At 33.7% G+C, this 16,433-nt stretch overlaps 1 protein-coding gene across 1 annotated transcript; it reads left to right on the forward strand.

Moving 5' to 3' along the window:
- Positions 1-859: 859 nt before the first annotated feature.
- On the forward strand, positions 860-9,707 carry LOC132302807 (6,7-dimethyl-8-ribityllumazine synthase, chloroplastic-like). Its single transcript, XM_059799775.1, has 8 exons — positions 860-1,012; positions 1,117-1,247; positions 1,852-1,947; positions 4,441-4,536; positions 5,265-5,343; positions 7,921-7,967; positions 8,207-8,266; positions 9,047-9,707. Exons 2-8 carry the CDS (start codon positions 1,119-1,121, stop codon positions 9,086-9,088), a joined length of 549 nt encoding a protein of 182 aa, XP_059655758.1. The 5' UTR covers positions 860-1,012; positions 1,117-1,118; the 3' UTR covers positions 9,089-9,707.
- The last annotated feature ends 6,726 nt before the right edge of the window (positions 9,708-16,433 follow it).

Genomic DNA, 16,433 nt, shown 5'->3' on the forward strand with positions numbered 1-16,433 from the left:
AATATTTTAAGTTGTTGGATAATGGGAAGTGGGGGTCACAATTTATACATGTGGGGTTCTTTCGGATAAATCAAGATATATATTCAATAGCAGGGATGATATCAAAATACAAAATACAATGGAGTGATTATCAAAGAAAATCTGGTCCTTGGGCTTGGGCACCTCGGCCTTTATTTATAGGGCCAGGTCCTTACACGGGTGGGATAGTCCCTCGAGACTTTTCTTAGGGTAGGCATGATGGTTCTATTGAGTACAATAGGGGTATTTTAGTCTTTTAACATGGGGATAAGTACTATTACATTAAATACCCATCATTTTGAAAGCGGTTATAACTGAAATTCATTAATGTGATTGACAACTTTTCAGTCGAGATACGTGAGTATCTCTTCCTTTCGTTTGCCGAGATACTTGATTCGAGTGCGTAATATGGATACCCATTATATTCATAAATAAATAATGACTGAATAGTGAATAATTAGTGGGTGATATGGATACTCACTATATTTATAGATAAATAATGAGTGAATAGTAGATACTCATTATATTAATGACCAGTTCAAAACTCGCCCAAACTTACTCGATTGCCACCCCAATGTATGCCCGACCACGACCCAAGTCCATGACCATCCCATTCGGATCCTACTGTAACAAGAACCTCTAACGTCGTTGCACTTGAGAGAGTTGACAGGTTGTCTGCTCTTGTTTAGTTCCAAACTCCCCCAGTTTTCTAAATATTGACTTTGATTTGTCAAACTCTTTTAGGAGTTAGTACCATAATCAAAATCGCCACCTACAACCATTCCAAAAAAAATGGCCACCTACCTATTCGTTCGAAGTGGGTGCTAACATGGCTGCTTCATTTGGCACCACCACCACCACCACCACCGATTCGTACTGTTTTCTCGCCCACCGCCGCAATTACAACCCCACGTCAAATTCTCTTCAACTCTTTCTCATGGGTTTCCCCGGAAAGTCACACCAGCACTCGTCTCATTTTCCTCACCAAATCAGGGTATGTTTTACCACCTTCTTGTTGATACGATTTCTCTCTCCTTATTCTTCAATATATATGTATATATGTGTATTGTTGTATAATTGAATGGTGTTTTTGCCCAGAAATGCGGTTTGGGTCTCACTTTGAGGTGGCAAGGAAGGATCGTTTCTTGTCATCGGCATTTGCACAAACAGCGGCTGTTCGACATGTGACGGGATCTGTTACTGCAACCGAGGGTCTTCGATTCGCTATTGTCAGTATTTTTCTTCATTTTCTCTTTAATTGTTTGATTAGTGCTTTTGGGATTGTCAATCCTTTGGTTTTTCTTACTGGGTTTGGGCCTATCAGCTATATATACACACATACATTCATGTGTGTGTATATATATATTTGTATGCCTTTTATTGTTACATTGGTGTAGTATCCACAATTTATCATCAAATATGGTATATTCTGATGGGTGAATAGGTGCTAGTGGGAGGTTGGGGTCTAATTTCCCATTGTGATATATTGGGTGTGTTTATGAGTTGGGTGTGCGTGGAAAAAAAAAAAAAAGAAAAAAAGAAAAAAAAAAAAAGAGAAGAAGAAAGTTTCATTTCCTTGCTGTTAATGGTTTTGACTTGAAAGAAAATTTTGTATCTTCAGTCTTCATTATTTCATTGTTACTTCTTGTCGGTATTCGTTTGCTTTTGAGAATTTTACAGCTTAACTATTAATGGGGTTTGTGACTCTGTATACTTGTTTTAATCGTTGCAATTTTTTTGCCCTATGAATCAGATTTCATTTAGTTTCTAACACTTCTTTGATAATTTTTTAACGTGCAATTTGTTGGACATGGACTGCCTTCCTTGATAAAGGTTGTGGCACGGTTTAATGAGATTGTGACAAAGCTGCTGTTGGAGGGAGCCGTGGAAACTTTCAAGAAATATTCAGTTAAAGAAGAAGATATAGATGTATGTAGCCATAGTCATTTTCTAAAGTGTTAGCACCTATAAATTGGTCCCCTTTGTGTCTGCATTCCATTGTCATTTGATTTGTGCATATGGAGTTTATACATGTATTGCTTTTCAAATAGCACCACATCAATTGACAGGAGATGTTCGCGCTATGAACCCACATTTCTATTTCATACAAAAAGTACATAAAACTCTAATTTGGAGAGCTGCAATGATGGATTGCTCAAAGTGTCTGATTACCTTCATAATTGATGTTCATGATTTCCATGGCTGGGACACGTAATCCAATTATTTTAGCATTCTGTTTGGCAAAGGTTGGGCTGTTTTGAATTTTAGAGTGGTTTGGGAACTACAACTCTTACACCAGGCAAATGCATGCATTCTTCTAAATAATAATAATAATAATAATAAAATCCTCATTCTTGTTCTCACCCAGTTTGGATTGCCAAAAGTGAGAATGTTTTTTTGAGTCCAACAGCAGCCATTTTGTGCAAAATAATATAAAAAAAACAGGTTATTATCCATTCCACAGCAACCGAGTTAGGTACAACCGAAACTGGGTGTTGACCTTGATTCTTCTTTTGCCCTTCCACATTGTCTTCTCCTTTTTATCTGTTGAATTTATTTTTTCCCTTCTCGTTGTTCTTCTCAAATGTGTCTTTACTCATCTAGTTGCCTTAGTGCACTAGCCTGTACTTCATAATCTGGTGATGCCTGCAATTTTATTCCATGTTCTATATTGTATTGCCAGTTTGGCCTTTTTAAATTAGTTCACTTTTGTATTGTATGTGTATTTTGGACTTCTCTTAAAGTTCATATTTAAATCCTTTAACTTCCCATACTGGGGTTTATCTTTTCAGAAGACACAGATATATGCATAATGTATTTTAACACAATATGATCTTTATTGTGTAACTATAGTTTTTAAGGAGAGAGTTTCCATCGCAATGGTTCCAGCCATTTTTGTCGAAGAGAAAGATTTTGGTCGATTAATTGTATTGACGGCCAACATAACCATGAGAGATATCTTATTAAAATGATTACTGTAATGTCTATGAATGAAGATTTTCTTGTAAACATTTCATATAGTTTTTGTTCTTTAGGATATTTGTTTATTTGAGTACAAAATGGACTGGCATCTTACCTTTTGCTTGTGTAAAGGTTTGATTTTTGCTGTGATTTCTAGAGATCTAGGCCATTGGATATTTCACCTGTTAATTTATGTAATATTATTTTTTTGACAAGTAAGACTGTATTAGAAAAAAGAAAGCCATCAAACGGGGATCGCATCCCCCCAAAACTATGCAAGGCCAAAAAGGCCCCTAAACTCTCAACGAGTCCAAAAAATCAAGTATCTCCCCCATGCGTCTCACTGTCTCAGGTATCTTACCTGTTAATTTATATAATTTGGCTTACTCAAATGTTAATTATTATTTTTAAATGTGATCACCAAAATTATCTGAACTTCTTTCATGGGGGCTGGTCATGCCTGTCCATGTGTCTTATAGTCAAAGAATAAACTATAGATAGTTCATAACTCCAATTTTTATATAATTGTTCAAAGAAACCTCAACATTTTAGTTAAATAGCACCTAGAAGAAGTAAATGGCAAATCCAAGCATTGCAAGTTAGAATATCTTAGTGTTTGTTGCAATCAATTTGGTAATAATGTAGATAATAAACATAACACTAATTATATGGTGTTTTTCATCCTTCCCTATGCTACATGTTAACCACCATCTATTCTAAAAGGTTAAAGTGTTAGAGAGGGTGTAACTTTAATATTTAAATCTTCTAACACACCCCTTCATGTGTGGCCTTCTTTTGGTCCAACATGTGTTTTAATTTTAATTATTAGGGTGACAGTGATGTTCAAACTCAGGAACTTGTCTGCCCTAATACTTTGGGTGTAACCTTAATATTTAAATCCACTAACAACATAAACTCAGAAACAGGTATTGGGTGTGGATGTGTGTTTTTTCATCCTTCCCTATGTTACATGAACTCAGGAATAGGTATTGGATGTGGGGGTGTGTCAAACATCTCTAAATCTCAATACTTAGGATATGGGGATTTTAGGTTAATATGTGTCTAAAACTTGGATACATGGACGCGGACACTTCATCCGCATTTAAATACACATGTTATATAGTAGTATATTGCATGTTGTTATTGTTATTTAGGATATACTTAATTATCATTTAAGTTAACCGAGATGTGGTCACAAAGGGGATTCCATCTATATCAGAAGTAGGAAGCCCATCTTTGTTGTTAAATTTGAGTTTTTTTCTTCTTCCATCGTCTCGTGTAGAGGATTTGGGTGTCCAATTTAGATATTTGTATAAGACACATGTCCCATACAGATACTTAGTTTCTATCTCATTGACACAGGTACTTCGAGGAGGATGGGTGCATCCATGTAACACCGATCCTTCATTATTTTGTATGAATACTTTTTTACATGGAATGATTATTCTCTTTATCCATCAGGTTGTTTGGGTCCCTGGGAGTTCTGAAATTGGTGTGGTTGCGGAAAAGCTTGGGAAGTCACGAAAATATAATGCGATTTTGTGTTTCGGAGCTGTGGTATGATTTCATTCTGCAATACCATAATTTGGCAGTGCTGCAAAATTTTCTCTGCTCATACTCATACTCATTTTTTCTTGCCCCATTTACTTTTGTTGCTTAACATGCAGTTTTACGCATTTTTTCTTTTCTTCCACGATGATTGCCTTACTCACATGGAATCACTTACATTACTCATTGGATTTACATGTGGAATGGATCTGATTGGCCGTCAAGAATATCAGATTAAATCAGATGAGTTGACCTCTGTTGCATAGAATCTCTATGCATTTAATCCTAGAGGGATACACCTATTATACAATATATGTTAGACACACTCTTCCATTTAATTCATCATGTCTTGATTTTATGATTAACGTCATCTCAAATTTCTTCTTCTTGATTCGTGACCATCTATTTATTTGCGTTGAAATTCAAGTATTCTTGTTTTGAATCATCATAGAATGCTCCCTTCCTGCACGAAGAATACTTTCATGTCTATTACTTTATTCATCTTACTTAAAAAAGAAAAAAAAAAAAGAAAAGAAAGAAAACACAATTCATATAAATATCCATGGCTTGGCAGTTCGAGTGTCAAATGTCTAACCTGACTACTGGCAAAGGCTTGTTGACTTATTTATTTTATACTGAAAGAGGCTTTAACTTTTTCTATTCTCCTGTTGTGGTGGTCAGTATATGCTGCTTGCTTTTGGTGCCCTAATTAATTAATGATTCTTTTTTGTCAGTAGATTAGAGGTGATACTTCTCACTATGATGCTGTTGCTAATTCGGCAGCATCTGGAGTACTCTCAGCGGGTCTAAATTCAGGTTTGTTTATGTATTATCTATTTGTGTTTCTTCTGATCTTATTTCATCCTTTTTGATGATAATGGAAATAACTCAAAGAAAAATTAATGATTGCATCTTCTGGCACATATGCATAGTTCAGCATTAGATTAGTGTTTGAGTAAATTCCAGTTGCTGTTTATTCATTTAGCTTTTCAATTAGATTGCATGAATATTGGGTCAAACCTATCGAGTGACTGAAACGTGTACATATCACAGCTGTTTTTACTATATAAATATTTTCCACATTTCTGTTATGATTTTTGATTCACCAGGATAACCTTTTTGTTATTCTTCTGGATTTCTGAGAATGGAAGTCTATTTAAATTCTAAATGAAATCCGTTCCTCCTTAATGATGTAAAGCACGCATATAGGGTAAATAACACACACCATTGTGCTGGAGTGTTTCTACTCGCCGACTGTCATCAGTTGTGTATACATACAACTAGATCAATTTACAATGTCTTAATTATTTCGGCTGGCCAATAAATCATTTGATTCCATTCCAGATTGTCATATGGAAAAACATATTTCACTATGCTGAAGTGGAGTAAGAAACAAATGCTTCCTTATTCATGACATGAACAAGAATAGAAAAAAAAAAAATTGAATGGATCCCTGTCAATTACTAATAATAATTTATTCTTACATCTAAAATTTTTAAAAGTTCAATCTAGTGTGACATAGTCAAGACAACATGGTTGACCATTAAATTAACCAGCTGTATATAACTTCCTTTTTATGCTCCGGAAATGGCCATCCATATTGCTAATTTTAAACAGAAAAATAAAGTGAACCTCATGTTCAGCTCCAATCCTTGCCACTTCTCCCTGCCTACCTTACGCTCTTCTCTCCCCCATAAAAAATGAAAAAGAAAAAGAAAAGAAAAAACCATTCCCTTTCCACTCACTGTTGAGTGCCAGCCACTAGGCCCACTGCCCTTTCAATTTTTTCCAATGACGGGGGAGAATGTAGTTTTTAATTTATTCTTCCTAGCTGTTGGAATTTTAAGGTGGGAACATTCCCTAATAGATTCTTTCTAATAAAATAATAGTTTGTGTCATCAATCATAAAAATGGGGCTACATTAGTTTCCTTTAAGCTTGACCCACTCTTCTATTTTTGGCCATTATCCTCCAATGTAAAGCAGGGAGGGGCACATATACTCAACCTGGTCAAGGAGGCTCACACCTTCTTTTGATATGTAGAACTACTTGAGATCCCCTGGGATGCCTCCTAAAAGAACATTGAATAATTCAATTTGGTTGAGGGCAACACTATTTTGAGGTTTTTGTCAACATGTTATCAGTGCCTGTTGGGGGTAGTAGGAAACTTTTTTACATTTTCCTGCAACAGATAGGTTCTCTTTCCAGACTTTACATGATAGTCCTTCTTTAACTCTATATGTGCATGTCTTTTCAGGTGCAACTACAATAAATATTTTACTTTAAGGATTATGGTCTCCATACAAAATATTTTTCAGTTCTGATGTTCAGTTGCCTCAATTTGAAGGATTCGGTATATTCTATCACTGGCTCCCTTCTGGCTGCCAATTTAGTTTTTGTTTAGGACTTCCTCAGCTTTTTTTATCTGCCTTTACAACTGCCATATCTGTAGCCAACTGTTGATTAACTTAACTTCAGGTCAATCCATGACTAGGACTGGTACTTTGATCCACTTCCTGAATAGAATTTTACACTTGTTTTTCCCTTGAAAATATTAAGAAAAAGGAAATCCATTATTCTTATGCATTTAGGCTTAAGAGGTACCCACACATGGAAAATGCTGTTCTACTAAATTTCTGCTATAATCAACTCTCATGAACTGCCTCAAAAATAATAAATTAAAATAAGCTAGAATTATTTTGACCACTGCCGTTTAGGGGCAATTCATATGGTTGTGAGGACAAACTATATTTTTCTGTATCACCATTCATTCATATATGCATGTAGATGAACATGAATGCAAGCGTGTCCTTGTGGTGTGTGCATCTGCATATGAGTTCATATTTGTGTTTTTATGCAAGTGCATGTGAACGTGCCCGTGTGCTGAGTATGTGAGCGGGGGAAGGGAAACCGGTTGCATGTGTGCGCATTCATCTATGTGTGATTATTTGCTTAGCCAAAATATGGTTGTCGTGCTAATATCCAAATGTCTGAATTATGATTATCATACCATCTTGCATATGAAAATAATAATAATAATAAACACACACACACACACACAACAACAACAACAACAACACACTATTATCCAATTGAAAAAAATTGGCATACTTGTTAGCTCTTCGTGAGTGTAATTTCTTGGCTGGAGACACATTGATTAGGTTCTTTGGCAGAAGTACCTCACTAGTTAGATGCTCACATCAATTCTGTATTTAGGCAAAACCATGATGTCTATAAATAAAATCAACGTTGTTCAATATTACACTTGCAACTCGTTGGTTACTAATGGCATTGTTGCCAATAATTTTCTTTTCTATAGATTGTTGTACCGTTATTAACTTCAGAATTGGTTCATTGATCCAAATTGAACTTTCTTTCCTTAATGATATTGTAGGAGTTCCTTGCATATTTGGTGTTTTGACATGCGATAACATGGAGCAGGTAAATTGATGATATAACCTTTATTTTAACTTTGAAGTTTGCTTATTTGTGTTATATTATTCAACTTAAACTTTGGCGAGCTTGTTAAAATTATTAATTATTTTACAATCTCTTATTCTTAAGATATCATAATATTCTTCTTTTCTGCAGTAAAGGAATGCCTCATAGAAAACACTGTATAGTTATTTTCATATTAGATGGCATATGATTTTGGATGTTTTCTTCATGATAAATTCCAGGCTTTGAATCGAGCTGGTGGTAAATCTGGGAATAAGGGTGCTGAAACAGCTCTGACAGCTGTAAGTTCTGTCTCTCTCTCTTTGTGTGTGTGTGTGTGTGTGTGGTGTGTATTTGGTAAGTGAGCTGACTCTAAATATATTTATCTCAAGACTCGGCTCTTCATTGAATAGAAAGATTACATAAATGGTGGTAGGCCATTGTATCTTTGTACTGCTACTAAGACTAGGTTTGCAGAATAGGAACTTTTGATACTTAAACCACTGGTAGCATTCTTGATCTACTAAAGAGTGCGTGTAATGATCTAGTGGAATAAATTGACTATAGGTAGGAACCATGGACCCCTATTATTGTTCATGTCTACCAAATTTGGTTAGCATTGCCTTACTCTTAAAATATAAGAAGACATATAAAACCCATGCTAAGGATTTCGAAATGTTTGAAGTACTCATGTGGGATGCACAATACAACATCCAAGATGTCTAGTTGGACATGAACTTGGCACGTATATCAAATATTTTAATTTATGTATTTGTGCACAACTTGTTTGCCATATTCCTTTTGTCACATATTGCTTCAAAATGAATGAAGTGCGCATATTGAAAGCTCCACAGATCCATGTACTCATTGTAAACCTGATTTTGTTGACTCCTGGATTTTTTTTTTTTTTTTTTGACTATTCTTTTTATGGACAAAAGACACAGATTATTTATGTCAAAGTGGAGAACCTCCTGACATATTACATGTCTTTATACCAATATATGCTAAAAATAATAGAAAAACTAACTCTTTGCTTGGATGGGCTATTCAGTTTTCCATGGTTATTTTGGCTCTTATTGCAGATTGAGATGGCATCTTTGTTTGAGCACCATCTGAAGCAGTAATAATGTTTGACCAAGTTCAATTTAGTCCTTTTCTGCTGGCATGCTGTTGAAATTTTCTTCTCTAAGCTGCCCGGATATCTTTATGGTAGGAGTTTCCAGGAATTGCAAATTGGTGATGGCATTCAAAATTATTACTAGCTACTCATTGATTACTTGCAAGCTCGAACATCTTTCCCCTGCTGAAACCCGTCGAAATTTGGAGGACATAATGTTTAATGTATGTTAGACAATCCGTTATTGTGTCACACTTTGTTTCATATATTTGTCTTCACATTTCAAAATGGTGCAGTGTGTGCGCGCTCGCACACATCTTTTAAAGGCTGCCTCAGATGTCAGTTGCAGGCGGCGATAGCAGCAGCGGCAATGCTTTTAGTTGAATAAAGTAGTGTCGGGGTAGTGGTGATGTCCGCAGGTGTGGTGATCACAATTGGAACTTTAATGAAATTAGAACTGGAAATCTGGGCAAAGTATTATAAATAGCACTTGTTTAATTTTTTTTTCTTTTCTTAGTTGGTATTGTTTTTTGATTGTCTTTTGATATGGCATTGGATTTAATTGTTGTCAAGATTGTTTTGGCAGCTAATGTGAAAGAGCCTCATGGCATGAAGCTGCTCTGTGATTACACCACCATCTGTTATATTCCATCATCTCTTCAGCCTTTCTACAATTGACTGACCTTGACCTTATCACTCCACTTCACAATTCATTTTCTTCTGGGACTCTGCATGCAATGAAACTTGATAGGAATTTGGTGTGAGAGGTTGAAACAATAACAGGTTCTAAATGGTGGGTGATTTTATACACTTCCACTATGTAGGAAGATTTTGGGTGAAAGGTGGGTATACCATGTCATTGGTTTGTCCACCCAGTGAACTTGGATAATTCAATCAAATTGGTCCACCTACACATAAAAATTACACACAACCAACTTAAATAGTGCATGTTCATTGGGTTGGTATATTAATGACATGGCATGAACGGTTCCGCTTAGTATCTTCTGGTGATCTGGGTCATGGGATTGAAATGGAAATTCCACATGCAGAGGCAAGGCTGCATGCATCACATCCTCTGTGGACCTTAGAGGGTACGGAACTTTGTGCATCGGGCTACCCATAGCAGAGGACATGAATGGGATTTGATTGATCTTGGTTCCTTGAAAGGGGCAGTTTAGGGTGAGCCAAGTCAGGCAAAGCATGACCATTCTGCAAGGGTTAGGTTCAGCAATAAAATAATTACATGACTACAAAGTGCCCGAGAGGATTAAATCAACAGTGCCTTTTCCTGTAAAGCCCTAAAAATGAATGCCCACTATTGGAAGATCTGATCAGAGTTAAAATACATATATGTTTTATAAATAGACTTTCGAAACTCAATTCAGAAAACACTACTCAATTCAGAAAACATTGGTGTCTTTGGCCAAAATCTATATGTTTTAAAAATCTTTTATTCATACAGAAAAATAATTTGCGTTTGAGTAATCACCAAGTATTGTCCTTGGCAAAATAGTATTATTCCTTAAATGGTGTTTTATTATTAAAAAGGAATACAAGGAGAGAATAGCAGCTCCGAGCTTAAAAGGCTGAGACAATGCCTACCTTCAAAAGGACTTCATTCTCCAATGCCAGCCCATGATCAACTCTGTTGAGATTCATTTTTATAAGTTTGGAGAACAAATTGCCCCTGTTCCTTCAGGGAATCTATCATTCTCCAATCACGCATTGCTCATACAAATGCAAGAATAGTAAAAAAAATGATTAATTAATGATTATTATTACGTTTCAAGAATCAAAGTAACTTTTTTTGCACACATATTTTTACTCGCTTAAAAAAATGGTCAAATTCATCATTTAAAATTTCAAAAATGATGAAAATTTTTGTGGTGAAATTTCGAAGTAAATGCAGTGATCTGCATGCGAAATTGTGAGAAAAAGTTGCTGGAGATGATTCGGCTTCTTATTGGTTGAGGCCTTTGACGAACTCGCCTAAGGCTCCTGTCTACCCCACCCTTGCTTAGTGTAAGAAAATGATAATTTTTATTTTTATTTATTTATTTATTTATTTTTGAGCTCCCAAGTTCTAAGTAAAAGGGGCATAGAAGTTTCTGTTTTGAATTTCTTGGTGGGATAGGTTTTCATGAGTTCCCTAATAGCAGAGGTGCAAGATCAAAGGTGCAGTAGTTGGTCTGAGGACAAGGGTTGGAAATGGGGCCACAATTAAGGATTCAGTAATCATGGGCTCTGATATCTATCAAGTAAGAGCCATATAAACTGCATTACTTGTTTTCTAAAGGTAGTGGAAACCACAATGAAATGAATCATTTTTAGATTTTGTATGTGCGTGTGCACGTGCTTAAGTTCAAACAAACGCATATATACCTTCAAGAACGCCCCTAGCACGGATCAAACACTCAATCTCCCCTCATGATGTTTTTAGGTCAAATTCTATAGTCTGGACAGCCAGAATGCCTAATTGGCATGCTTACCAAATTTTCGTGCATTTTTTTCCGGACTGTTTTGACCTTGGAAGACCCATACCCGATAAAAAATGGGCCAACGATGCCCATTGGTATCATTTTTAGATTTTCGGACAAGCATTTGAGATGAGCATGGTTGTACCTATTCTTGCAAATGCTCATCTAAATTTCACTTGTTTTTCTTAACATCACTTTCTGTTTTTTGCTGTCATTTTCGCAAATGCTACGTAGATCTACATCCCACCAGTTATCGCATTTCTCATACAAATGTGTGAAACAGGCAGAAGATGTGCAGAGTTGTGGTGGAGAAGGCAAATGCATGGACATTCCAATTGGAATTGGGGAAGGTTCACACATAGGGAAAGCTATAGTGGATAAGAATGCAAGAATTGGCAAAAATGTTATGGTACTAGCACATAAGCATTTGATTTTCCAAAGTATAGATATATTGACTTTTTAGCTTCCAAAATCACAGTTTTAATAAACTACATCACATACATAATTTTATATATTGTGCATATACATGAATTATAATTTTATTAGAGGACTTTGCTCTGTAGTAGGTTGAAGTATATGCACTTTGATATTTTGTAGATCATAAATAAAGACAATGTTCAAGAAGGGAACAAGGAAGCTTATGGCTACATCATCATAGCAGGGGTGGTTGTAATTCTGAGGAGTGCAGTGATCCCAGATGGCAGCATCCTTTTAAGAGCTGGACTCACAATCATCTCAAGAGAATATATATATATATATATATATTCCGTTTCTTATTTTTACAGATAATTTACATAAAAATACAATGAAAACAAATTCTTTCTTCCTTTTCATATTCCCCAAATTGTATTCTTAGTTTGAAGGATTCAAATAAATAAAAATTTAGAACTTTCTCATTATTACTTGCCTAAGTAGTAGTACTGATTTCCTTTTTTCTTCTATATATACTTTCTATTCAACAAAAAAGCAATGGAAAAGAGAAAAAAAAAATGTAGTCAAAATAAAGAAAATTCAGGTCACTAGCATTGCAAAACAAATCATATGGGAATTTCAAGTCCTATACTAATTTAATGCAACAAATGGTCATAATATTATTAAAAATAGTTCAATATGACTTTGAACCAAAAGACTTGTATAGTTTGTCAAGAAAAAATCTTGAGAAGGTTCATTTCTCATCCCTTGAGATGATTATTCCCGGACTAAAAATTGACACGTGTCATTGAGGGATCAAAAAAATAAAAAAATTATAAAATTTAGAGTTGCCAATTCAATTCTTTTTGTATTTGGAGCAAATAAGACACTGGTTTAAGGAATAGGTCATGTCACGTATTGATGGAGATACTATTATAAAGCTTTTGATGTCTAGTCCATCGTGTCATATGGTGCACATAAAGAAGAATCTCAACAACTTACTGCAGTGAGATGTAATAGTAAAATGTGATATAAACCATTCCACTAATTCCATACCTGTCAAACATAACTTCGAAACATTTCTCTTCAATTGGGATTGAAGTAATATGAGAAAACAATTTTTTTTTTTTTTAATTTCAATTCCAATTCCAATAATGAGAAATCTACACTCAATTCTGACAGACAGGAGGAACACATATACCTCTAAGCTGCTGGTTTGAAAGAGTTCGCAGTTAAATTCGGAGAGCCAAACAATAGAGGGTCTCCCATCCTTTCCAAATTAGACTAATATATTTCCTAGGAGATTCAGTTTGATAATGCTTCCAAAAGGATTTTAAAAAGGCATTCGGTTTTCCATCCAACAAAGCATGGACACTTCTATAAGATATTATGCATGTGTTGAATATTGAACACTAACACATCAGGGCTGGTATTGGCTAAGCGACTTAGGCAGTTGTCTAAGGCCTCCAACTTGGGCCCAAAATTTTGTATTACCAAGCCCTCTTAAAATTTTGGGCCTCACATTCGCCTAGGACTTCATAAAATATTGGGCCTTTTAGGGTCGGTCCTGCGACACATCATGAGGGGCGGAGCCAGAAATTAAACCTAGGGTGCACAGTGTAAAAATAATAATAATAATAAACATGACAATAAATATAGATTATTCAAATCAAAAGGCAAAGAATAAAAATTACTCAAAATAATATGTCAATCAATGAGTCATTTAAGAAAGATAAATATTTAACAAAAAATTTTAAAAGAAAAGAAAAATGAGAGAACTTTGAAAGGGAAAAAATAAATAAATAAATAAACTTTGATTCAAAAAGAAAATTTTGACTTTTAAAAAAAAAGAAAAAAAGAAATTAAACTAATTTAAAGAGTAAAAAAGAGAAGAAATACAAACTGTAAGAGATAATTTTAGAAAATACAAACTGTAAGGGAGATATTATATGAATTTTTTCACATATACATATAAAAATACATAAATTTACTATATGTATTATAGTAAGCAGGGTCAGGCCAGAGTATGTACCCCCTGGGCATACACTGGCTCCGCCTCTGACAAGGGCTGATCCAGAAATGTATAATGGGATGGGCAAATCTATTTGGGGAGGCTAGTACTATTATATATATATATATATTTTTGGATTGGGCTAAAATTAGCTCTAGTAAATTTTTTTTTTTTTTTTTTTTTTTTTTTTGTGGGCTCAAGCCCACCCTTGGCCCTTAACACTATTGGACCGTCTTTCTATAATTTGAAATAATATTTATTATTTTGAACAATTGGTGACACATTTTAGTCCATTAGATACTTGGTCAATGCATTTTGGACACTCAATAATATATCCCACATTCCATCTTATATAAAACAAACATATTATAGTTCTAAAAATAACATTATGAACGTATATATCAAAGTGTCAAACCTTTTATTATTATTATTTTTTTTAACAAAAAAAAAAATTGACATTAAACACTTGTTCATATATAAAAAAAAAAGTTAACTACAATGACAAGATAAAATAGTAATATTATATATATATATATATATATACACACACACACACACACACACACCAACACATAATTATTCACTTGCTCGCTAGTGTGCAGAAAAATGTATGCGCACCTCAAGTATTAACCGTTAGATTCTATTTGGCAATTAAAAATGTAGTTTATTTTTTGTTATGCAACGGTTAAGATTTAATTCGTATATAAATTCCTATCTATATACTTATATTATATTCAAATAGTTTCGCCTTCTAAATTATATAACTTTAATAAAGAAATTATAAAGTAATTAAAGTTCTATGATTGTCTTAATCAATATACATTAAAATGAGAACTTATAATTGTATTAGTCGTGTCAAGTGTCAACTTATTCGTGCATATTCATTGATCCATTCTTCTTATTTTTCTGTTATTTCGAGAAAAGTTTGCGGTTGAATTTGAGAGAAATTTTTTCTAATTTCAGACAACTAAAAATAGATAGCTAACAATAACAGTTTTGTGTTAATTTAAAACTGAACCAATCTTGCCCTAATATTTCTTTCTTCCACTTCCAATTTTTTTCGAACACAAATTCTGTAGAAACTATCTAAACTCTTATAGAATATTCTGATAAAAGTCATGTGCAAATTATGTTTCAAAATATCTTGAAATTTGAACAAGTAAAAAATTATAAAATTTTGTAGAATAAAAAATAATAATATCGAGCCAAGAGGTGGGAGTACATTATAAATAGCTAATGCTGAGCTGCTTTGATGAGAGTCTTTTTTATTGAATTAGTTTTAAAAAGGGAACCATGGCTAAGGATTGTTTGGCTAGACTTTTCCTTCCAAGAGTATTTATAGAGAGAGTTTTTAGGGAGTGAAATATTATAGAGAAATTCCTCTTTAAGAGGAGTTGGAGAGATATTATAAACCCTTGTTGCACTAGAAATTGCTTCATGGCTCTGTGTTTTAAATAAGTCGTAAGCACACATTCATTGGAGTAAAAAGAATGATTTGTAGTGTTCGTGATGTTAAAGTTTATAAACACTGCACTGTGTGATACTACTCTCACACAAAATAAAATTATCTAAATTTTGTTTCGCTTATAAATTGACAGATTTAAATCATAAAATTGTTAATTTAATCTTTCTAACTAATTTCAATAGACTAAATCAACTTTTCCTAATCAGCAACATGCAACCAAAATAATAAATTAGTGCCAAAATAAAAATAAAAAATTGGGTCAGTGAATGTCAAACAACATAAGCAATTGAATACATAATTATTAACATTAAAAAATGCAATTGAATACAATTGACAAATTGAATAATTTTTAACCTTAAAAATAGAAAGAAAAAGAAAAGAAAAGAAAGAAAGAAAGATAACTGATGCACCTTAATTTTAACCGACTAGGTTAATTAACCCTAATTAATGAAACCCCAATTTAAAATAATAAAATTTACAAATTATATATATATTTTCCTGAATGAAATTAATATGTAATTCCGCAATTACAAAGACATGTAATTAATATTTTAAAAATTGCAAATTTATTTAACTATTTTTTAAAAAAATATATCCTACCAATTTTTAAGTTACACAGAATTTCAAAATTAATTTCCATATCAATATATTTGACTAAACTTTTTTTAAAAAAATAGTTTTGAAAATTTGATAATATAAATCCTCCATTTAAGTCTAATTTCTCTGGTTAATTATATTAGAATTTTAGTTATATTAGAATAACTAACTTTACTTAATAGTAATAATAAACACCAACTCCACGTAAACAAAATACAATTTGGGGTTAACGTCGGTCACTGTTTTACACAAAATTTAGACGTTTTTATTTTTTATCTCTGTTTTCTATTAATACTCTTATTATTTATGTGGAGGTGCTTAATTGATCTCAATTTACTAGCACCATACTAAAAAAAGCTTTGGAACCTCAATACGTCGTCGTGTAGTCATT

Source organism: Cornus florida, unplaced genomic scaffold (genome assembly GCF_030987335.1).
Source record: "Cornus florida cultivar Cherokee Brave unplaced genomic scaffold, ASM3098733v1 CherokeeBrave_3.0.0_Hap2_Chr01, whole genome shotgun sequence".
Taxonomy (NCBI): domain Eukaryota; kingdom Viridiplantae; phylum Streptophyta; class Magnoliopsida; order Cornales; family Cornaceae; genus Cornus; species Cornus florida.